This window comes from Helicoverpa armigera, chromosome 1, assembly GCF_030705265.1.
Source record: "Helicoverpa armigera isolate CAAS_96S chromosome 1, ASM3070526v1, whole genome shotgun sequence".
NCBI lineage: Eukaryota > Metazoa > Arthropoda > Insecta > Lepidoptera > Noctuidae > Helicoverpa > Helicoverpa armigera.
Genome location: NC_087120.1, coordinates 14,780,324 through 14,803,764, shown reverse-complemented (window position 1 = coordinate 14,803,764; position 23,441 = coordinate 14,780,324). Strand labels below are relative to the sequence as shown.

At 37.6% G+C, this 23,441-nt stretch overlaps 1 protein-coding gene across 1 annotated transcript; it reads right to left on the bottom strand.

Moving 5' to 3' along the window:
• Positions 1–20: 20 nt before the first annotated feature.
• Positions 21–18,518, bottom strand: LOC110373860 (acetyl-coenzyme A synthetase). Its single transcript, XM_021331277.3, has 9 exons — positions 18,060–18,518; positions 8,677–8,872; positions 8,291–8,530; positions 8,103–8,218; positions 7,798–7,990; positions 4,166–4,299; positions 2,969–3,158; positions 2,562–2,751; positions 21–2,344 (listed from the first exon to the last, which is right to left on the bottom strand). Exons 1-9 carry the CDS (start codon positions 18,359–18,361, stop codon positions 1,908–1,910), a joined length of 1,998 nt encoding a protein of 665 aa, XP_021186952.2. The 5' UTR covers positions 18,362–18,518; the 3' UTR covers positions 21–1,907.
• Between the last annotated feature and the right edge of the window lie 4,923 nt (positions 18,519–23,441).

Here is a 23,441-nt window from a genome sequence, read left to right as displayed (position 1 = left end):
TACCAAATTATACATTATGCTATTGTATTGTATATATTTATTAGTCGGTAACACATGTAGGTACTGCAGATAACAGAGTCATCAAAAAACATGCTCTATAGGTACTTGAAGTTATAATAAATATAATATAATATAGTAATATTCGGAACAAGATACATCAGATTAAGTTCTGAAGTAGCAGGCAACATATACCTACCTAAAATATAAATACTAGACTCAAAATTCTAAAAGCAAGTATTTAAATTAAAATAACGAGATAACTAATAATAGTTGTTCCACAGAAAGGCAATAGATAATCCTACGCTTTAACCTAGAACCTATATAGGTACACAAGTTACACTACGCCTTATTCTAATTCAACATTGTGCATCACAAATAAGTGCCTTCAAATACATTTAACATTAATGTAAGTAGGTAATATCAATTTACTGTTTCTATCGCAACATTTGTGCAGAAAAAAACAGCCTACGGAAAAATATAATGTAGATAAAATATATCACAACCCATTAAAAAAAAACATAGGAAAACAAACATTTCTGTTGGCAATAGACAAGTAGCTAATAAAGTGCAATTGCTTTCGTTGGTGCACAACTGTAAACAACCATGGATGTTCCAGTCCCAAGCATGTCGCATCGACCCGGTCATTAAATCTAAAATCAGGAATAAATACTAGATCTATCTGATGCAGCTAGCTAAACTTATATATGGTGTACAAAACATCCTCAGTCTAGGAATAAAATTAAATTGTTAATTAAAAGCACATGCCCAAAGATACATGTTTAAGTTTCTAAACGGCTATATTTATCTACACACAGCTAAAGAGCAGTGGTATTCTAAACATATGATTACGCGGTTAAATATGATTACTATGACTAAGTACGATAGATTGCATCTTGTATACTTAACACTGGGCTATATTTTGACATAAAGTATGCAAAAAATACTCTACATTAAAGATTACATATTATGGAATGACTGAATACCGTTACCTAGGTTCTTTATCCAAGCATCGTCAGCGGTGCACTACTTACTTAATTACATCGATAAATATTTGAACTTCAAATTAATAGGGTACATTCATAATAATTCAATTTAATTGTTAGGCTTATTGTGGTGAATAAAACAGTATCATTGAATGACACAAACTATAAAATAATGCAGAAATATATTTATTTTATCTTGAGGTAGGTACTACCAGACACATATAAATAAGAATTTGATTTTTTAAGCCAAACTCGCCTATTATTATATCACAATCAGTTAACTGATATAAAGAAAACCGATTCAATCGATTTTTGACAAAATATAAATGCTAAACGTTAACAAACAATATAAGTAATGTACTTAATCTTAAAATATGGGAACACCCTGTAGTGTAACAAAATATTTTAATTATTACATAGTTTAATTAAATTAATATCATTGACTTTGTATCACTTTCGTCATAGACATCCGACCGTCACTTTGACATCTAGGTATAAATAGAGCATCGTTAACAGACGACCTCACGCTCTGTGCGAGATTTTGAACCATTTCGGTAGACACACCCTGTCTATTGCTAAACTTCTAACGAATGTAGATGTATCCATCCAGTGATCGAAAAGTCAATGATGAGAGTACATTATACAAATACCTACTAGCTATGCCGATGAAGGCTTGTGTCCTACGCTAAACCCATGTATAAAACCTCACACAATTGTTTTGTTATCCTACGAGTACATCAGAAGCAAACATTACAGTGACGATAAAGCAGCAATTTTGAATGTACTAAGTGAAACGCAAGGCCTGTCAAGTGTCGCGGACGGATATTTAAGCTGGACTGGAGATTAGCGGAAAATAATCGGGATTAAATACGGCCATGCATTTGAATAGGAACGAAAAAAATCTGCGTGTTATGTATTGATAGTTCAGGGGCGTGTCTTGAAGAGCATATCGACGATGGAGGGGTCGGCCAGAGTCGAAGTATCGCCGATATTTTTGTCCCCAAGTGCGATCTTGCGGAGCACACGTCGCATAATCTTTCCTGAACGAGTTTTCGGCAACCCTGGCGCGTGGTGAATGACATCTGGTGCTGCAAAAGCTCCAATTCGGCCGCGTACACGTTTCTTCAGCGCATCGACTAAGGCCGCATCGAATTTGGCACCTTCATTTAAAATGACGAAGCAGTACAAAGACTCGCCTTTGACTGGATGTGGCTTGGAGACGACGGCGGCTTCCACCACGTTCGGGTCTTCCGTGAGAACGCCTTCTACCTCCGATGTGGACATCAGATGCCCTGATACGTTCAGCATGTCGTCGATACGACCCGTTACCCACAAAAAGCCGTCCTCATCTCGCCTAGCCCCTGCAAATTATTCACATTGTATATTAAACTACGACTCCATTCACCTCCCTACCGCAAAGATGTTTGTATGTGCTTCAAACCATCAACAAAGCTAATAGACAACTTAAGTACAAGTTGTATAATATTTTGAGCGTTAGAATAATATTTGTTGATAACAATGAAGTTTGATGTAAATGATTCTAGTCAAAGAAATTGGTACTATTATAGGACATCTTACCATCGCCGGTGCAGTAGTATCCTGGGAATTTTCTGAAGTACACATCTTCGTAACGGCTATGATTGCCGTACAGGGTGACCATGATACCGGGCCAGGGCCGGGAGAACACCAGGTAACCTTCTCCTGGGCCTTCGACCACGTGCCCGTCTTCGTCCACGATTGTCGGCTCCACGCCGAAGAATGGGAAACCCTGTGACACAATATGCATGAATATGAGAAAAGTACAAAATACATAATTATACATATTCATTGATAAGATTTGAGAAATCTAATAATATAACCAAAAATCTTGAGTGCTCTATGCACAGACAAGATTGTTTGGAGATTTACGAGAGCCAAAAATTTACCAGTCCCTCAGTATTCTGTACCGCGAGGTCCTAGGCGTGCAAGACAAAGGGGCTACTTACAGCAGCACCAGGTTTCATAGGCGTGGCAGCTGGGAGGCTGGTGAGGACATGGCCTCCGGTCTCCGTTTGCCAGAAGGTGTCGACAATGGAGCAGCGACCCTGACCGACCACGTTGTAGTACCACAGCCAGGCTTCAGGGTTTATGGGCTCTCCCACGCTGCCCAGGACACGGAGACTGTCCAGGTTATGTCTGTAAAATAGATATCGAATTATTAGTAGGAATACAACTCATAAGGACAACCTGCAGTACATGCAATTGCTTAAATGGCCTTTAAACTTTAACCAGTCAACATTAAACTTTGTTCTATAATCTTGTATTGATCCGATAAGTGGACGGTCTACGCTGTGCCCTTTCTAAATAAATAATGCTTGCTGCAGTTTAGTGCCTTCAATCAATTATGTCAAGTTCACGTCACTACGTTCTAGAATTTATACTGTGCGGTATTTACGTTGAAATGTCAGTTTGTTTACTCGAATAAATAATGCAGTTATGACTTAACGATCAATTGTTCTTGCAATAAATGTTTGTAACAATATTGTAGTCAACCGCAAGATTGTATTTAGTTAAAATAATATTCGTTTGGGCATGTGGTCAAAGGTCGGCAGAAGACAGTTTAATAAGTAGTAGACTTTGATCAATGACTTTCTAATTTAAACATTTACCGAGTATCAATTGGAATGTTAATTACCTATAGTACCTAACTAAAGAAGAACTTTGACCACATAGAAAAGTCACTAAGGTAGGAAAGTACTAAAATTGTATTTGTGTTGAGTAAAAAATTTACAAAGTAAGAAATTGTGTGAAAAGGTCAGCCGCTCTCAGATTTTTTGTATACTATGCTATATTTATAGAAAATATGAATAGAATAGATGGAAGCTGGTTCGCAGATGATGACAATAACCGGGTCTGTTCAACTGGCGACCCTCTCAATACTTGTGACCCTAAGTACGCGAATCAGGATGCGTCCAATGTCAATAAGCTAATGTTTATACTGTACTTATATAGCATTGCGTTACAATCTGTGGAGTCCAAAGAAAAAATAAGTTTACCCTTTGCCGTCTACATTACTCCCAGTTTCAGTAAAGTAAACCGAAAATATAGATCCTTCAAAGTGAATGTGAAAAAAATGCTAATGTAGGTATACTTAGCAAGCTCGTGGTGCTCTAATCTTGTATCTGAAGAAACTGGAATTTTACCTCTTGACTAGATCTTCTCCGAACTTGGTGAGCGCCCTGATAGCGGTGGGCGCGGTGTAAAACTGCGTCACCTTGTACTTCTCACAGACCGACCAGAAGCGATCGTTGTCAGGGAAGAATGGAGTCCCCTCGAACTGTAATTGAAATGTCATATCAAACTCTTAACCACTTCTCTGTCTACGATGCAGACAAAATAGTTAAACAATGTCCACCTCATTATAGAACACGGTCTTAAAAAGTCGTGGGGGGCCTAGTGGGTAAAGAACCAACCTCTCGAGTATGAGGGTGTGGGTTCGATTCCAGGTCAGGCAAGTACCAATTAAACTTTCCTAAGTTTGTATGTACTTTCTAAGTATATCTTGGACACCAATGGCTGATAAAAAGGTGAAGGAAAACATCTTGAGGAAACCTGGACTATAAAGTCCGAAACCAGCAACCCGCATTGAGCAAGCGTGGTGATTAATGCTCAATCCTTCTCGTTACCGTTAATTTACGGTTTTAATCTATGACCTAAAATTGAACTTGTCATACTGAATGTACAACATCATTGATAAAAAAAAACATTGATTTATTTGTAACACTAGCTTCTGCCCGCGACTTCGTACGCGGATCCTGTCCCTTATGCCAGCGACTACGGGGTCAGCAAAATCAAAGATCTTAATCGTCTGATATTGAATTTTAAGAGCCCGTTGACTTGAAAACAACGGGATACGCATTAGAAACGTTCCATATATTTAATTTTTGTACTTCAACGGCAAAAGCACAGCAGACTAAACAAAACGCTGAGAACTGAACCGCAATAGACGCGACCATAGGGATAAATGTAGTGATTCTAATTAGTCCGCATTTAAGTTGTGTGTGGCAAAAATATTACACGTATTACGTAAAAAACATTAAATAGATGACAAAGTCGTGGTGACTTAGTGGAAGTCGTGGTGGTTTAGTGGGTAGAGAACCAATCTCTCAAGTATGAGCGTGCGTCTTTGATTCCAGGTCTGGCAAGTACCTGCCAATGCAACTTTTCTAAGTTCGTATGTAGGTACTTTCTACGTATATTTTGGATACCAATGACCGTTATTTGGAAGGCTTAAACTGTAGGTTCCGGCTGTCATTGAACATTCTTGGCAGTCGTTATGGGTAGTCAGACCAGTAAGTCTGACCAGTTTTACCAAGGGGTGTTGGGTTGAGCGGGTAACCGGGTTGTGGAGGTCAGATAGGTAGTCGCTCCTTGTAAAACACTGGTACTCAGTTGCATCGTGACTGGAAGTCGACTCTAACATAATTGGGACAAAGGCTCTTGAGATAATAACGACAATAATAATGAGATATAAGCACCGCAGGACATCTGAGGCTGATGACGGGGAGTAGCTACCCCGCGGGGCTGTATATACTGAGTTCTCCAGGGAGAGTATACTGCCCCATCTCCGGCAGGTCAGAGTGAACCATGACGGGGTAGGTCTCAAGCCTCTGGCTTGGCTTGCCGTCCAGAGTGGAGTCGCTAGAGCAGGGTTAGTAGCCCTGCTCGGAGGATGCCTCGTGGTAAGTGACCCACAGGGAGCGCGTAATCTGCGTTTAAAATCCGCCGAGGTATTCTCACACTTCAGCCGCTCATGTCCCTGTTGTCCTCTTGTTGCTATTCAGTGACTGATTCCCGGGGCCCAGTAAGTGAGCTGGCGAAGTCTCCACCAGCAATTTTACATGTATCTAATACATTGTCATCGGCAGGTGCCATAGTTCCCGTAGTTTCCCCATTCCTAGTCCATTAGCATCCCATCACAATAGCCCAAGTAATTTTCATCCACAGTTAGCGGTATGGTATAGGGATTGTCTTTTTTTTAACGACGTCCACCGGGGATTGTCCTTGAGTTCATATTTCTATAGTGTATAAAGGGATAATCGTCGGTTTTGTGTCACCATACCTATTTCATAACATTCGTTTCTATACATTTTAAGTGTAGTATTGCTCTTGAAGTTCCACATCAGGTGTTCCAGATCTTCGATGTATATACGTCAATAAAGAGTGCTTATTAGATTGACCACTTTTGCAAAACGTCATATCTTTATATGCTATAGTCTAGCTGGGCTCCTGGGGTTCCACATCAGGTGTTTTACATCTTCAATTTTTATAAGTCAACAGAGAGTGCTTATCAGATTGAACAACTTTTGCTAAAACGTCACACCTCTATATGCTATAGTCTAGCTGGGCCCTGGAGTTCCACATCAGGTGTTTTAGATCTTCAATTTGTATAAGTCAATAGAAAGTGCTTATCAAGTTGAACAACTTTTGCTAAAACGTCATACCTGTATATGGTACAGAGAAGCTGGGCTCTTGGGGTTCCACATCAGGTGTTCCAGATCTTAAAATTTATTATCTCAGCTGAAAATGCTTATCACATGAAACAATTTTTGCTATGGCACCATTTTGGTATCTCTTATAGTTTTGTTGGTCTGTTGGTGTTCTGCACCAGGTCTTCAAGTTTCGAAGATAAATTATAGCCTATATGTTGACCAGGCTTAATACTGATACAACAAAGAAAAAATCATTGAAATCCGTCCAGTAGTTCCGAAGATTAGCGTGTACAAACAAACAGACATACAGACATACAGACATACAGACATGCAGACATACAGACATACAGACAGAATTTTTTTTTTGGATTTGTGCTCCATTACTGTTTCTAAACCCCATCCAATTATTATTTTTTTAATATATTCAATGTACAGACACAGTTTTTTTACAGATTTATTATATGTATAGATGAGATTTTACTTTTCTGCAAGAGGTAGTCAAAATAGTATCCTTTGATATGGTAATAATTGATTGACTATGGAAAGACAGTAAGTTATGTAACCTTGCGAATAAACAGGGTCATTATCTATGTAGGTCCATTCTAAACCTCTGTTTTCGAAAGTTCGCTTGCCATCACAGAAGAAAACGAATATGTCTCTATGGCCTTAGTTAGACCGAATATATGGCTATTGCCTTGCCCAAGAAAAAAAAGGTATAAGAATATATAATTTTTTAATTCACGTGATGAGAAAATTGTGTGATCAGCATTATTTTCTCTCTGTATATATGTATTTTGAGAAAGTTTTGTGTCAGAAGCAGGAAATAGCAGGGCTCATCATTGAATGGAAATTAATTCATTAATACACACTAAATACGTAAATACGTGAAGATGTGAAGGTATGTTTACATAATAGTAATTATAGAGCGATGACCCCGTGTGTAATCAAGAAACTAATCATCGCAGCTATATGAAGGTCATTAGAGCATAGGAAAAGATCGACCTGATACAAAAACTATTCAGTGAAGGTGACCTTCAAGTCACGTGATTCGTACTTCCAAAGACGGTAGAGATCGAGTTCCATGCGCCCTATTTATTTATTGAAATCATTAACACGGATTTAAAAACCAATATTTAACATAAACAAGCATGTTCTTCAAGAACACGTTAGACAATGATTTAAGTACGTACTAAACTATAGAATGTGTCATTTTCAGGATAATGTTGATTAGGATTCAGATCCTTTGCTATCAATTCTAACTCTTCAGTATATAGAATAAACTCAAAGTAAGTAGGTAGACCAGATCTACCTAGATATTTTAGACTCCTTAACTCGGAACTCACCATAACAGAAGTGGCATTATTAGCCAAGGGCGCATACACCACGTAAGTATGGCCGGTGATCCAGCCAACATCCGCGGTGCACCAGTAGATGTCCTTCTCGCGATGGTCGAACACGTAACGGAAGGTTGCGGCTGCGTACAACATGTAGCCTGCCGTTGAGTGCACCACCCCTTTAGGCTTGCCCGTGGAACCGCTAATACAACACATCATATACATTAGCATGGTACATCAAGCTATTGCCGTTCACTGCATCATTCCAATATCATACAACAGAACTACATCAATTCTTGGTAAGCGTAACGTACCTGGTGTATAGCATAAACAGCGGTTCCTCCGGCGTCATCCACTCTGGAGGACAGATCGTCGACTGCCCTTCCAAGATCTCATGCCACCAAACGTCCACGTCAGAGTTCCATTTATACTGTAAAGATACGTTGACATATAAGATTTATCTACGAGTAATATTCAATGAGGTCAATGATAGAGTACTCACGAGTTGTCTGACGTCATCTGGGAGTTTCCCGCAAGGGGTCACTCTATCCAGATGGGGTACTACGATGCACATTTCCACAGAATGATCATATTTGGCCTTGGCCTTTTGCAGTGCCTCATCGCATGTATTTTTAAGTACAAGCAACTTTTCTCCACGCCAGCCGCCGTCCGCTGTCACCAAAGCCTTAGCTTTGCAGTCGGACATCCGTTCTGCCAGCGCATCCGAGGAAAATCCCGCAAACTGAAAAAAGCTCGTAGTCTCAGATGTATGGTAATAGATGGTAATAAAGAACGTGGGCATAATGGCTACTATCGAGTTCAATAACTAAAGAGAAAAGCAATAGACATCTATTATGGCAAACACAAAGATATGATTTTGAAACTTACCACCACGGAATGGACAGCGCCAATTCGGGCACACGCGAGCATACAGACAATTGTCTCCAATATCATAGGCATGTAGATGGAGACCCGGTCTCCCCTGCCTATGCCTCGCTCGCGCAAACCATTCGCGAACTGGCACACGAGGTCCATCAACTTCATGTAGGTGATGCGGCTGTAATCTTCTGGGTGATTGCCCTCCCTAACAAACAAATAAAAACGAAATTGAACTTGAGGAAAGTATCCTTCATGAAGACCCGGGTATAAAGGTGCCAGTTCCAACAATATGTACCAAAAGGCTTCTTAACTTCTAGAACCTTGGAAGTAATCAGCAAAGTGGAGAAAGTGAATGTTGGTGATTGTGTGAAGTTTGAACTTTGGACAATATATTGTAGAAACTAATTGGTTACGCTCTGTTTCAGATGAAGGAATTACGAAAACATACCGCTAAAGTATAATACGGATATACGATATTACAAAATAATGCCTACAGTACTAATATGAACACTAGAATACACAGCCATGTCGGCTGTTAGGCATGATTCCATTAGGCACCCCTCGGCTTAATTAAAATAGGGGACGTTACAACCCTCCAATCGCCAATTTCATTTTGCTAATAACTTTCATTTTGCTCGGAGGCTCACATGTGGCAAATATTTGTTAATCCAGAGGGCGGGCTTTAGGTAGTCTGTGTAGGCCCCCAGCCCAAAGCTGGCTAAAAGGGGAGATGATGAAAGGCAAACAAGGGTTTATAGAATTGATATTTTTGGAGTGCTTGGTTTGTTTACACTAAATGCTAGACAGTCTGGCATTTTATACATGCATACAGATCATCCCAGCTGCCATGTTTTACATAATGTTAACATCCGTCTCTATATTTGTATTTGAAGAGCATCTGATAATCCGTATGAGCGACACAATCTCGATAACAAGGGTATTTATATACGTAAACTTGTAGAAAGTGTCAAATGATCACACTGATTACATGAACATTGAGAGATTTAACGCCTGTCACTGTTTACTTGCCTACCTATATTTTATTGCAACGTGACGTATAAGAGCTCCTGCATACTGCAAACAAAACTGTAGCCAATAGTAGGCCTGATCATAGTTTATAATTCCATACTGATTTTTGAGCCCGGTCGACTGCAAGTTTGAAGTGCTCTTGAGTCGAGGTTAACACATAGTAGTTAGCGCACCTCCACCTAGTTCAAGACTAGTATCACCTTGTGTCAGCATGAATGGAAAGCAAGGCATAGCTTGTTGCTACATACAATCTTATTGTTCAGTGTTCACTCGATTACATCATACATCTAGACATTACTTATTAAGATAAGGGGATCTCGAATATGATATGATGACTAAACCAGATAGTTTGCGCTCAGTATAGTTTAGAGTTTAGACTAATTGATTTTTACGGTTTTACCCGTGTCCTGTCTCTATTTCTCAAACTGGGTTTTTTAAAGTAATTACGGAGATGAAAATCAACAAGTTCTGCATAATTTGATCCGGGTCTTTACCGCAATGACGTATCTACTGTATAATTATTCTTAGATAAAAACAAACCCTTCACCTTTGGTTAAGGAAACATTAATAGTACTTTAGCTCTTTTAGGGCACTTAGTCTAGAAGTCTTTACCTGCAATATTCATCGATATGGTTTATGAACAAGAGCCTATTGTCAAGTATTGAATAAACGAAGGTATAATATATAATCATGTTATAATCTTTTGTCCTCTCAAGTTCAATAGGAAGGAGAAATATTTTCTTTAACACTATTGATTTCTTACCAGAGATAGAAGATTGACGTTAGCTCTCTACAAGAAATGTAAAATGTCTATCTCTAGTAACCAAATTGAGAGATAGATAGAATGTTGGGATTGTTGGGAACAGTCCTAAATAAAAGACGAGGTATTTTTGCCGCAGGTACTTACAAGCTAGTTTTAATTATCTCTGTTTCTCTGTTCTATTGTGAAGGTTACAGGCAGGAGTTTCGTCAAGATAATTTACCTTTTAATGCTCAACTTTGACTTGTATAAAATGTTCAACTTTGACTTGTATAAAACTATATTTTATCCCGGTACGGACAGTAGTTACCACGGGACGCGGGTGAAACCGCGGGAAAACGGCTAGTTATCAATAATTTATGTACCTTTTCATACTCGTAAAGATCAATAGTGCAACCACTAACTTGCACGAGTGACATAACAATTGAAATAGAAGTACATATAAATGATTTATGTTAGTAAATGGTCTGTGCCACTAATTTGGCGTGTAACCTTGACAATACCAAGTGACCGACCTTAAGGCCTACTAAGTACCATTACGTTTATTTGTTATTATGTACGCGCAAAACGTTCACTGAATGACGCCTTATGTACATTGTCTAAAGAAAATTACGGAAAATCATCCTGCAACTAGTTGCCTACGACTTCCTACGTCATTAGGAAATTAACATTTGGCGTAGTGTTTTACCGAAGTGACGCTGGATTTATTGAATGTTGTAGAAAACTATATATTTTTATAAACAAATAGTTTCCCATAATCATACGGATAATATGTCATCATCATCTGCCTAGCCTTTTCCCTACTATGTTGGGGTCGGCTTCTAGTCTAACCTGATGCAGTGTTTTTCAAAGAGTGACCACCTATCTGACATGTCCATACTATGGATCAGATTATTTTATAATGTAATCAGGAACTTTTGTATTTTATCGGATCTGTATAGGTACAATCGTCGACTACTTATTTGCCAATGAGCCTTTATTTTTTCGAAGTTCCTAAAAATCATGTTAAATATCGATAACTTCAATAAGTAGGCAAAATATAAAAATAGTGGATGTAAAAGCTTCCCGCTCTTGAGAAAAAACAAGCGGTAACCGCAAGATATGATCGCATGACGACTGCACGCGGGACAAACGAGCAAGATCATCAAGTTAGCTTGCTATGTGTCTACTCGGCGTCGTCTGCGCAAGCCGAGATGCCTCTCTCTAGGTATTGCTAAGCCACATTTTGCTGGACATTGCTGTGGCAAGCGTTATATGTGGTCGAGATAAAATGCCACTTTACTTTGCCTATTGTCTTGCGTAAGCGTAAAACTTGAGCTTACGTTCATCAAAAAGGAACTCATGCGCAGCGCAAGCTTTCCTGGTAAGTACAGGTTATGTAGGTCAGTACCTACCAGTACAAAACAGTTAAACAGACGTTTACCAGGTGTTAAAAGTCGTATACGACAGGCGTCAAAAATCTGTAATTTTTTCTCTTTAGTTTTATTTTTTATGTCATGCAGTTTACTCCTGCAGAGTAAGCTCACAGGGCAATTTGCAAGCTGGATACATCATCATCCTCCGAGCCTTTTTCCCAATCATGTTGGATACACAACAGTTTAAATTCCAAACAATTGGAAACCATATTTGAGCGAGTTCGTTGATGGTCCAAGCATTTTTTCTTATTTTAATACGAACACAAAAAGTTAACTGTCTTACAATTCGCACATTGATTTCGTCGGTTCACTGACCTACATGAATTCTGTCTTCAGAACTGTGGAGTACTTACTGAATGCCACTTATCTGTACGATTTGAGTTGAATAGAGATCTTACACGGCGTGCTCTCGTTTTCTGACATACAATGTTACTTTACAAGTAGATAACGTTAACCACATATCACGAACCTATTAAGTAATTTCATGCGGTAATTAATTAATATCATCACAATTTTTTACACATTTTTTATCAAAGACGTGAGTGATATCGTCATTTCTTGACGGTTCGTCTGGTGAGTTTAGTCTGTTTTTTTTTTTTAGATATGTCACGTTTTAGTTAAATATTATCAGAAGAACGCGTAGTTTTATCTCGCTGTGTTTATCAATACTTAAGATTCTGAGTGTATTTAGTGAGTAAGATAGTATATTGTGCTAATATGTGGTATAGCACTACAGATGCAAAGACGAGCTTATCATACTCATTGATAATTATTATTATTAAGTGTGTACATGTGGTCATGTTAGAATAAGGTTTGAAACAGTCGATGATAATGATACGGAAAATCTTAGAGAGATTTAAGATGTTTGTTAATATTTTACTAGCCGTTTTCCCGCGGCTCACCCGCATCCCGTGGGAGCTACTGCTCGTTCCGGAACAAAATATAGCTTAACTAGGTTACTCGCAGATAATGTAGCTATCCTCTTTATAATAATTAAGGAAAAAGCCGCGAATAGATTGTAGAATACATAAGGGTTTACCGGGTCAACGGCCTGGACAGCTGATTGAAATGATATGCTCAAGAACCAATCATGCATTTAAGGAGACAGTGAAACGGAAATTAAAAACAGCGACTTAATAGAGAAGCAATAAAGTACAAGAATAGTGCAACGGGGATAGGTATTAGATTTTATGAGTCCCGAACTTTTAGATTCCATGAAAAAGTCTAGAAATCCAGAATAAAACTACTTCTCGAGAAATTAGGTGGAGAAGAATCTAATTTTACTAAAGATAGCCTAAGATTAGCAAAGTCCATCAATTTGATGAATTGATTGGTACCTAATCAGAAGCCAGGAAGCCTGACAGCATGCTCGACAAGAAGTCGAAGAAATGAGATATTAGATAAATACTACATACTGGTTTAGTACCTATAATGTTACTTTTTGATATAAAAAAATTAAGTCAAAAATCGCCCGAACCCCGAAGTTCCCGTCCCGAAGGAACCCGATTTTTTTATATTACCAAAGATAGCTCATTATTATATACTAGCTTCCGCCCGCGGTTTGACCCGCGTCCCGAGATAACTGTTTCCCGTAGTCGGATGGTAGCAAAACCTATACTGAGTCCTTCTCCCGGGTCTAGGCTACCGTCCCTCTATCATTCAGTTTAATCGGTCCAGCCGTTCACGCGTGATGGCGTGACCAAGGGATATCTGTATTAATCTATACTTCTATACTAATATTATAAAGCTGAAGAGTTTGTTTGTTTGAACGCGCTAATCTCAAGAACTACTGGACCGATTTGAAAAATTCTTTCAGTGTTAGATAGCCCATTTATCGAGGAAGGCTATAGGCTACTTTTTATCCGGGTTCGTGCCCTGGTTCCTACGGGATGCGGGTGAAACTGCTGACAGAAGCTAGTTTCAATATATCCAGACTGTAGAGAGTAGATATATTATAAAAGTCAGCTTCGGATCCCTACGGGACGGTACTAACGCGATCAGACATTGTTAGGGATGTTACTCAAATTATAAAGTCTTTGATTACATTTTAAAATTATCTTTCTTCTTATGATCCCGCATGATCCGATGTTCTCAAGTTATCTATCAGTGATAAAATAGATATAATCCACGTTGCTATAGACATGACCTAATATCTTCTCAATAATGGCTTACCTATCTCTAGCAGACATAGTTAAAGCAGCTGATTGAATGATTCAGAGTCCTTACTATCAAGTACCTACCTTAACAAAGGTGTTCTATGCAGTTATGAGATAAAGAAATTGCATAATCGATATCAGTCTGTTTCGGCCTTTCTTCTCAATGTATTCAGTTAGATTTAATAGGACTTATGAGCTCATCTCGTTTAAAAAAAACTAATACAATCTTCTTCTTCTTCGCGAGTCGATGGCAAACTTAAACTAATACAATATATACTAATACAATAGATAGTAATAATCTGCATTACACTGATACCTACGGATAATTAATACTGAAAGTTATAGATGTCAGACGTAAAATTAATATAAATTGTCAGTAACTTTATGAGAGTAGGACACAAGAAGACGGTGCAACATTGACGTCATTCAGCCTATACAAATATCCTTAGGTGGGAAAATAAAATCACGTCAAGTTTTACCCGACTGTGGTGGACGCTATAGTGAACTTTAGAAGTAATTTTCCTCATTTCGATTTCTCAGAGACATTTACAGCCTTACTTATAAAAATCAACAAATCATCTTCTAAGCATTGTTTTAAGTAATTACTACTTAAAGCCTTAAGTAGTGATTAAATTATTTTGACCTATAAACGTTGCTTAAGCATGTCTTAAGTAATGAACAGATAATGACATAAAAACATACTAATTTCTCAACACTACCGGAATGTTGGTAGCTTAAAAAAATATTTGTCATCAAAACGTTGTGTAATGGCAACAATGGCATCCGTAAAATATAAAATTAAAAAGTTGAGCTGTCAATAAACCGGAAATGAAAAATCAGCTGGTAAGAATCCAGCCATTTTGATAATTAGCGGGTTAAACAAGGGTGTGAGGCTACTTAATTTGACAGCTCATTTAAGACATTGCTAAGAAAATGATTTATTTCAGCCACGTTTATAAGTAAGATTTTTTCTTAAACATCTCTTAAGTATAACTTATTATTTTATAAGTAAGGCTGTTAATGATTACTTAAGTCACTCCTTAGTGACGGAATGTCATAAAAATCCTTCACTAAGGAATGACTTAAGTGACCATTAACCCTCTTATTATAAAAACTGCCGCAAGTAGTGGTTTAAACCCGACTGAAGACGTCTTGGTTTGTTACGGTACTTACGATAGTCTTTACATCCTTATTACAAAACGTAGACTAAGAGAAGACTGTTTAGTACTTCGATTTGTCTATGGTTCAAATAATATCCACAGATTATAAGCAACAAATATTTAAATCATTCGTTCAATCGTTCCGAATTCTATGCGCCGTTCCTTTTTACATTATTTTGTTAAGTCTATTTTGATGAAAAATAAATAACTATGATAATAAAAAAAATATCTCTGCAGTTGAAAATATTACTTTTTATTATTTAAAGGTAATTTTATATTTCTAGTATCTTTTAACGATATACATGATCCAATTATTCTCTTTTAAACAACTATCGAGTTTGCGCGTATAACGGAACGTCAGCGCGCGTATCCGAGTTATGTTTTGTTTTTAGGTTAGAAATAATTTGGATTATTTTCATCCCGATTTAAATGATTAAAGAAGACGTTGTGCATCTAATAAGAACCTCTTCAAAATTAAGTGCACAATAACTTACACACAGAATATCGTGTGCATTAAATTACCAAAAGAAAATGAAACATTTGAAACAACATAGGTAAAAGTAGAAAATTATATTTTATTCCGATGTCTATTTATACAGTCAAATGCACTGATAGATGTTGGACACTGTTCTTCATCACACAATCTTGTTCCCTTTCTCATCTAGGCATTTTTGTACATTTTAGCAAGCTTCCAGTCTTTTACAAACATTGCATATTACTGGCAGAGATACGGCGTGCAAAACGCCAAAATAGTCTTGAATCTGTAAATAAACAGTAGACTGTATGATAATCTGATATATTTTCGGAGTTTCATCAAAATCTATGTGGTAGTTTATGCGTGGAACATAAACAAACATCCATAATAAAAACTTTGACACTTATACAATTAATTAGGATGTTTTGGCAACCTACTTGCACTGTAAAGGCTACTTACTTTATGGCGAGCCCAGTTGAGCATCCATAGGATCATCCTGGATTATCATCATGCATTCAATTGACTATTATTTCGAAAAACGTAAATCGATATTTATATCGAAAATTGTCGTCAGATAATTTGAAGAGATTTTGTCGATGACGCATTCTGTTGGGTCCCCGGACACTCTCAATAGTATTCTAACACATCCAAGTATTCCAAATCACACATATTTATATCCACTTTCGTTTTTTTCATCACAAAACAAATAACCTCAAAAGTAAATAATGTCGGAATTTGACGTTTGTCGACTAAGTACTGCAGTTAAACTAGGGGGCTCGATGGTTTATCTTTTGTACTACAGATAGTAATAGGACTTGCGATAAACTGCGTTTTGTAATAACGTTTTTTCAAGGTCGTACTTAAAGGTGGATTAAAAGTAGTACAAAAGCCGATACTTATTTGATACCGCGTTTTATAATAAGAGGGTAAATGTCTCAGAGTGGGGAGGTAAATTAGTTTCATTACAAAGGGTTACATAATTGTGATTGGATGCTGCAGACAGACCCGCTTGACAAAACATAAACGTATGGGGCATGCGTACTCTTAAGATGCAACTAGTACTGTGGCTGGGCGAGCTATATCAGCTTTATTGATTTATAGCTCGTCTAGACACCTGAGGGGAGGCTGGAACTGCGCCGGTCGAGGGTAGGACGCATCTTGTACGAGCCAATAGGTACACTAGTTGCAATGCGCGCGCCTCGACCCCCGGGGAATCAATTAACGCAAATGCAGCGCTGAGGTCAATGTGCAGAAACTAGGTACCTCTAATTCTCACGTTTTGCACGATTTCAGCTCTGGAGAAAAGTTAGGCACGAAAGGGGCTGCTTTACCAAACAATCTGATAAGATTCATCTAAAGTATAAATATCTCTCTGACACCTTCGTATGGAAAATTATGTCAATATGTTGTATTTATTCCTCAGATAACAGTTATCAGATGGTTGAAAAGTTTGCCTGAACTAAATATAGAAATTACCGATTTCATTTTCCTGTTCAATCATTTTATGTGTGTCTTTCTCTTTTCATAATTGGTAGAGTAACAAAGCGACTCACCAGTATTAACTATATCGTTTCCAAAGGAAACTGCGTAGGTAATCTTGACCTTTTTTTTACAAGTATATCTCAATAATCTTATATCTATAAGTCGCGAAAGTTTAAATATACTCATCCTTTTCGGGAAGTCGGATAAAACATATTTAGTACCTATACAAAGTCGGAGAGCTACTAGAACAGACCATAGTTTTGACGACATCAATTAACGTAAAAGCATAAAGAAAGCTGCAAGCCTGGTCCTAGAACATTTGGTAATATTGATATAACATGAATACGCATTTTCATAGAGCACGATGACTAAAAGCCTGGTAAAAGAAGAAAAACAAATACTTAGCAATCTCCAAATTATGTAACTGAAGCAATGGGGTCCCATACGTTAATATAGAACCTACCACGTTTTAATTACGTACGTTCTTTTTAATGTAATTAGTTTGTAACGGACCTTCTAACTATACTTCAAAGAAAGTAATTGGCGCTGAGTATATTTTATTATGTACCTAGTTCTCAAAAATATCTAAGTTTTATGATAATAATTATGTATTTACATAAAATGTATCATCATCCACAAAGGTTTAAGTAAATGATAATATATGCACAGAATGCTTTGTTTTCATTAAATTGCAAGAGTGATCTATGCCCATACGATAAGATTTCGCTATGCAATTAGCCTGAAGTAATATTACATAACACAATGATACATTTTGAGCATTAGGAAGCGTTTCCCAGCGGTGTAATGTGTGGCCTGCCTAGCCTCGCGAAAATCAATAAGTTCGCGCGCCGTCTCAGTGCATTGCCGCTCAGCTGTCTATTGATTTTGGTAGCAAACTGACAGAAAATAACTTACCAGTAGAATGCAATTTTATCGCCATGGCCGTTCCTCACGTTCCTGTCCAGCACGTTGAAGCAGATGTTGGTCTTGGAGCCCTCCAGCCACTTGACGAATATGTTCCCCTTGTTTACATTGAAGTTGTACGAGACGATGTTACCGCGTTGGTACGGTGTTTGCCAATAGAATTCGTTAACTAGCTCCGACCAGAATGACTCGGGGTCTTCGAGGGATTCCTTGTGCATATTTTGGTATTGCTCGAAGGAAGGCAGCAGGGACTTCTCGACTACATGGTCGCTCGGCTCGTAAACGCGCGACATTTCGAAAAATGTCGCGCTGCGGTGTCGCGCAAAGAGCTAACTGTCGGCCGGGGCGAGCGTGCGCGCGGGCTGAGAGTACAAAGCCGACTGTCGGCGACGGGAGCGCGCTCGAGTGCGGTGCTTGGCAGCCGCACGCCCGGAACCGCGGCCACGGTGACGCACGCATGCACTGCGCGTGCGCGGAAAATGGGCGCCGCACTCAAAAACACTAAACCGACGCCTATACTGTCCTTAGGATTTTCTCTTGGGTTTCTTCGCGCTTATTAGCCATTCAAACTGAAATAAATTAAGGGAGTAGGTAAGTAGAAAAACAACACTAGCGAGAGTTGGTTAAGTACTCGTACTAGAAGTATCTTGAAAAGTTTATCTGCGTAAAGCACTTGTGCACGCGAGTGCATTTTAGAGGCATTTTTTTTTAATTTCTCCGGAAAAAATGTTTTTCATAGGACTAAGTATTTGTTTTTTATGAAGTTCTCTACACGCCCTACACGGTGTACCTCCATACCTTGCATTAAAGTTTTATGTTAAAGAGAAGAAATATGGGAATAAAGATAAAGTGTAATGACTTACCTCCTTTCAGCCGCAGTCGGTAGAAATTGTTACTTTTTCAGGAACTTCGTTCTTACGCAATTAACTTCAATTTTGATGTTTCAAATCATCGTTTCAGTATTCTATGTGGTTTCTGTATGGTTCCAATTCTTGCTTGAAATTCGTCGGGAGAAAGATATAAGTAGGTAACTGTTGTGTAAGTTGTGTTCGTTTCATTAAATCCTTCATTTTTGATCTTTCCGGTAGGCTTGCGGAGAAAATGAAATAAAAAGAAAATTAAAATATGAATTCAGTCAAGTTTTTATCCTGCGCATGCCTACAACTTTCAAAAGTTGCCCTGGATTTCTCAGGGTTTCCATCATCAGATCCTGACCTGATGATTATGGGACCACCTGTGAGGTATATACCCTACCAAACAAAAAATAATTTAATAAAATAGTCCTATGAACGATGTTTTCATAACAGGGCCTAAACAATTTTTAAAGCATTTTTTTCGTATGAAGGTGTAAAAAAAATTAGGGAGTATGCCATATTTTTTTGAACATTTTTATTTTTTTTTAAAGATACGTCACATTGTTATAGGACGTGGGGCAATTTTGATTCATCTTCTTTGTAAATCTCACGACAATTTAAAACATATAAATTGTGTCAAATATGTTAAATTTGAAATGTTGTTATAAGTTGACAGTAAAGTATTTTTTTTTCTTTTTAGCGCATTTAAATAATAGATTTTTTTTTACCTTAATTTTTTATGAATATGCTCAGCCGGCAAGGGCAACGTGTCAAGTGTTTCGCCCCAAGTATAGGTTCGGTTGCTTGGCTACTGCCTCCTTCGTGCACGTGCATGATAACACTTGCTACATGTGCATATGCTTTAAAGCAGTAGGAATCCTGCATACAAGCCTCGATTTGTCTCACGGAATTATTGCTACAATTTTTTTCCTAGCATAAAGGTTGATGCTCAGCTTCATCCGGTTAGATTGGAAGCCGACTTCAACGTAGTTGGGAAGAAGGCTCGGAGGATAATGATTTTTTTTCCTAACATTTTACATCATGGATTCCCGCAAAGCAAAGCTTAATCTCATAATTTAAAGAAAATGGTGTAAAATATTTATTCAGTTACTTTTAAAAAATACTTTTTAATTAAACTGTTATTAAGAGTATTTACCGGTATTTTCAGAATTGTATTTAAGCGATAAATGAAAATGAACCATTGTTTACTATTTTGATTGGGTAAGAAATAATCATACCTGGGTAAACTACACTTGCATACACTACATTAGGACTTTTCAGAGAAAACTACTACCTTCTGGATGCAAGTTAAACTTTGGGAAACACCTAGGGAGATTTCTCTTCTTCTTAGCGTTTATCCCATCTTGTGACGGGGTCCGCTTTCCGTATCTTCTTCTTCCACTTCGCTCTATACAGGACATCTTCCTCTTCGAGTTCGCAGATTTTCATGTCCTTTCCACCTAGGGAGACTATATTTCTTATAATATTCAAGTACCTACAAGCAGGTAGGTACATATCAGTGGCGAAGGGTGGTTTAGTGAAATAGGGAAGCCGCAGCAAAAAACTGGGGAATACTCAGGGATGGGGGGAGAGGTAATGGAGGTAATTTCTCAGTCCACCTTTTAGCACTGACTGAGAGACTGATAGTTTGAACATGTTTTCTCGAGAAATTCGGCAGATTATTAATATCTATAAAACTTTATTATCTTTACATAAAATAAGTTCCTTCCTAAAGTAAATAATCTGTCGGAAAACGTCTAATGCGATAAATGCTATCCTAGTTAAGTTTTAAAAGTAGGTACACTAAAAAGAAACCTGATGCAAACTGTCTACGTATCAAAATAACTCATTTCAACGTAGGTATCTCTATTTTGTATTTTCACTAAACACACTGTACTTATTCCGAGTACCAGGTCACAATCACAGTGCTATCGCGGGGATTAGTACAGTAATGATACTGCCAACTACTTAATCAAAATTATATACCTGGTGAACACAAAGAAATATTAATTCCCAAGTAGGGTCATTAAATCGCGGAGAATCTTAACACCGCGATTCAGGATTTGCATAAAAATGCACAACGCCATCTATGTTGACATAATGTAAGTAAAACACTTAAACTAACATAAAATATTGTACACACACGAACTATGTCATTTCTAAATGATACACACACTAATAAATTCAATTAAGTAATACAAAGAACAAATTGTTAATGGTATTATCTAAAACAAAATAAGAACAATGAGAGTGAATTTGTCTGATTTGTTTGTTTACATATTTGAAAGCTCTAAGCGCTGCGTTGTCACTCGCGCGTAGACAGATATAGTTGCTCTACTCTTGACGCGTTCTTTCTCGTTCACTCGCGAGTTTTGATTGGCTGGAACCCGCTCCGTGAGCCGGCTTACCGCTCGCCCTTATGCCGCGAACATCGCCCGGCGCGGCGTGGATGACGTCACGCAAGCGTAGTTTTGTATGGAGGAGGAAGCCGCGGCTTGTTTAGTAGGAGCAAAATGTTTCAAGTAATTTATAGACAATTTTTTTACGGTGGTAGGCGTTTTGTTATACCTACATATTTAAATTGTGTGGTTTAAATGATTATATTAATTATACCTATACCTATATTATAACTTATACCTATGAAATTCGAAAGGGAAGCCGATGGGAATCGGCTTATAAGGACGCCTCGCCACTGGTACATATCTATTTTTGAGTTTTCGGACTAGAAACAAAAAAAAAACAAAATATTATACAAAATGAAAATCCTTCAAATGTGTCAAAAAACTTAACAAGAAAATCCTTATCACACGAAATGAAAATGAAAAATAAGTTCAATATTTGATCCCAAGAACCCGTGATCACGTCATCACATTATCATCACTATAAGATAATAGTTATTTTTAACTATTGTCTGGAAACCTACTGCTATTTTTGGTTATCATGTTTTATGTTTACCGGCAACAAAGCAGAAGTGCCTATAAGCATTTGTATTTCACAATAATTTAACTGAATGACGTAGATTTCAATAAGTGATGCTATTTCTGGATGTAGGTACCTACGCTGGACCGTGACTTGGGTATTTTTCATATCTGGCAGATTTGACGGACCATGGAATTCTTATCAATGTGCGTAAATGTCTTTATGTTTACAACAATTAAGGCTACTAAGGCCTATCATATAATAATTATTTTCAATGATAATTGGGTTGCCCGGGTAGCTGGGCTGAGGAGGCCAAATAGGCAGTCGCTCCTTGTAAAACACTGGTACTCAGCTGCATCCGGTTAGGCTGGAAGCCGACCCCAACATAGTTGGGAAAAGGCTGGGCAGATGATTTTAGGAGAGAAAAATTTTCCCTAGCAATTATCGAATACTGGGTTTACAAACAGTTCTTTATAATAAAACAAGTGCCGTAACAAATAATATTTTTTTAATTAACAATAGTTACTTATAATTATTCCCGAAAGCGTACATGATGACAGTCTTTCTTGTGTAAGCTACCATGAGGTACATAATCTCGATATTATGTAATTCAACCTCTACAATAACAAAATCTAAATATACATATTTTTACATCGAAATAACAAAACTTTAGATATTTTTGAACAAAATCTGACTAAAATTTAAATAGTAGTCATGGAAGAAAATAGGTTGATAACTTCTGAAATTGTGGAAGTCGTCGGTTTGTAATTTCATAATTTTGTAACATTGATAAGAAAGTTGTGCTTCTCAGATATACAGTGGTGGACAGGTGATTAGAAACACCTTTTGCCATTAAATTAATTAAGAATTAGCGAATCCGTTGGCTTCCCGTAGCCGGATAGTGACAAAAACTATGTACCTTCTCCCGTGTCTAAGTATTTTTGCTTACTTTAGTGAGCATGTAGACTACAATATTATTCTAATTTGAGCAAAATAAATTGCACAGCTCAACTCAACGGAATCATGACCCATTTGTCTTTAAAACGTTTAAAAATTTCAAAACAACGCTAAATGTTGCACTTATTAAGTAATTGAAAATTGAAATTGTTCTTTATTTCATAAATTAAATGAATAGTCATAACGCCATATAATTTTACTATTATATAGGATGTATTTAAGTAACATTAAAAGTAGTTTTTACTTTGATAAATAAATAACTGTGATGATAGTAATTAGTGGCAGGCCCTCATTGGTAGCACCCGAAAACTGATTTTATTTAAATTTACCGAATCGGGGGCTGGAGCCCATTACGTAATTATCGAGTAGGTACAAGATATACACAAGTATCACTACGGTTACGTTCAAACCAAACTGACATTTAGCCGCCGAATGTGAGCATACATATTCACTTTTTCGTTGACATCTTACCGACAATAAGTTATTACGTTACGCTGAAAGTTAGTTTGGTTTGAACGCAGCCTAACCAATACCGATGAGCTAAGACGCAAAACCCTATCTATACAAAGTCAGAATTTATTAATGATTTTTTGTACACATACAATACAGAAACAACAGGAAATAAAGAATTTACAAATATAAT

Bases quoted from the DNA above. Each gene is read 5' to 3' on its own strand.
- LOC110373860 (XM_021331277.3), bottom strand. From the start codon at position 18,361: ATGTCGCGCGTTTACGAGCCGAGCGACCATGTAGTCGAGAAGTCCCTG. The intron at 8,531-8,676 runs GTAAGTTTCAAA...AGCTTTTTTCAG, and splicing joins GCGCTGTCCATTCCGTGGTG to TTTGCGGGATTTTCCTCGGA. The intron at 3,159-4,165 runs GTAAAATTCCAG...TCTATTTTACAG, and splicing joins GGAGAAGATCTAGTCAAGAG to ACATAACCTGGACAGTCTCC.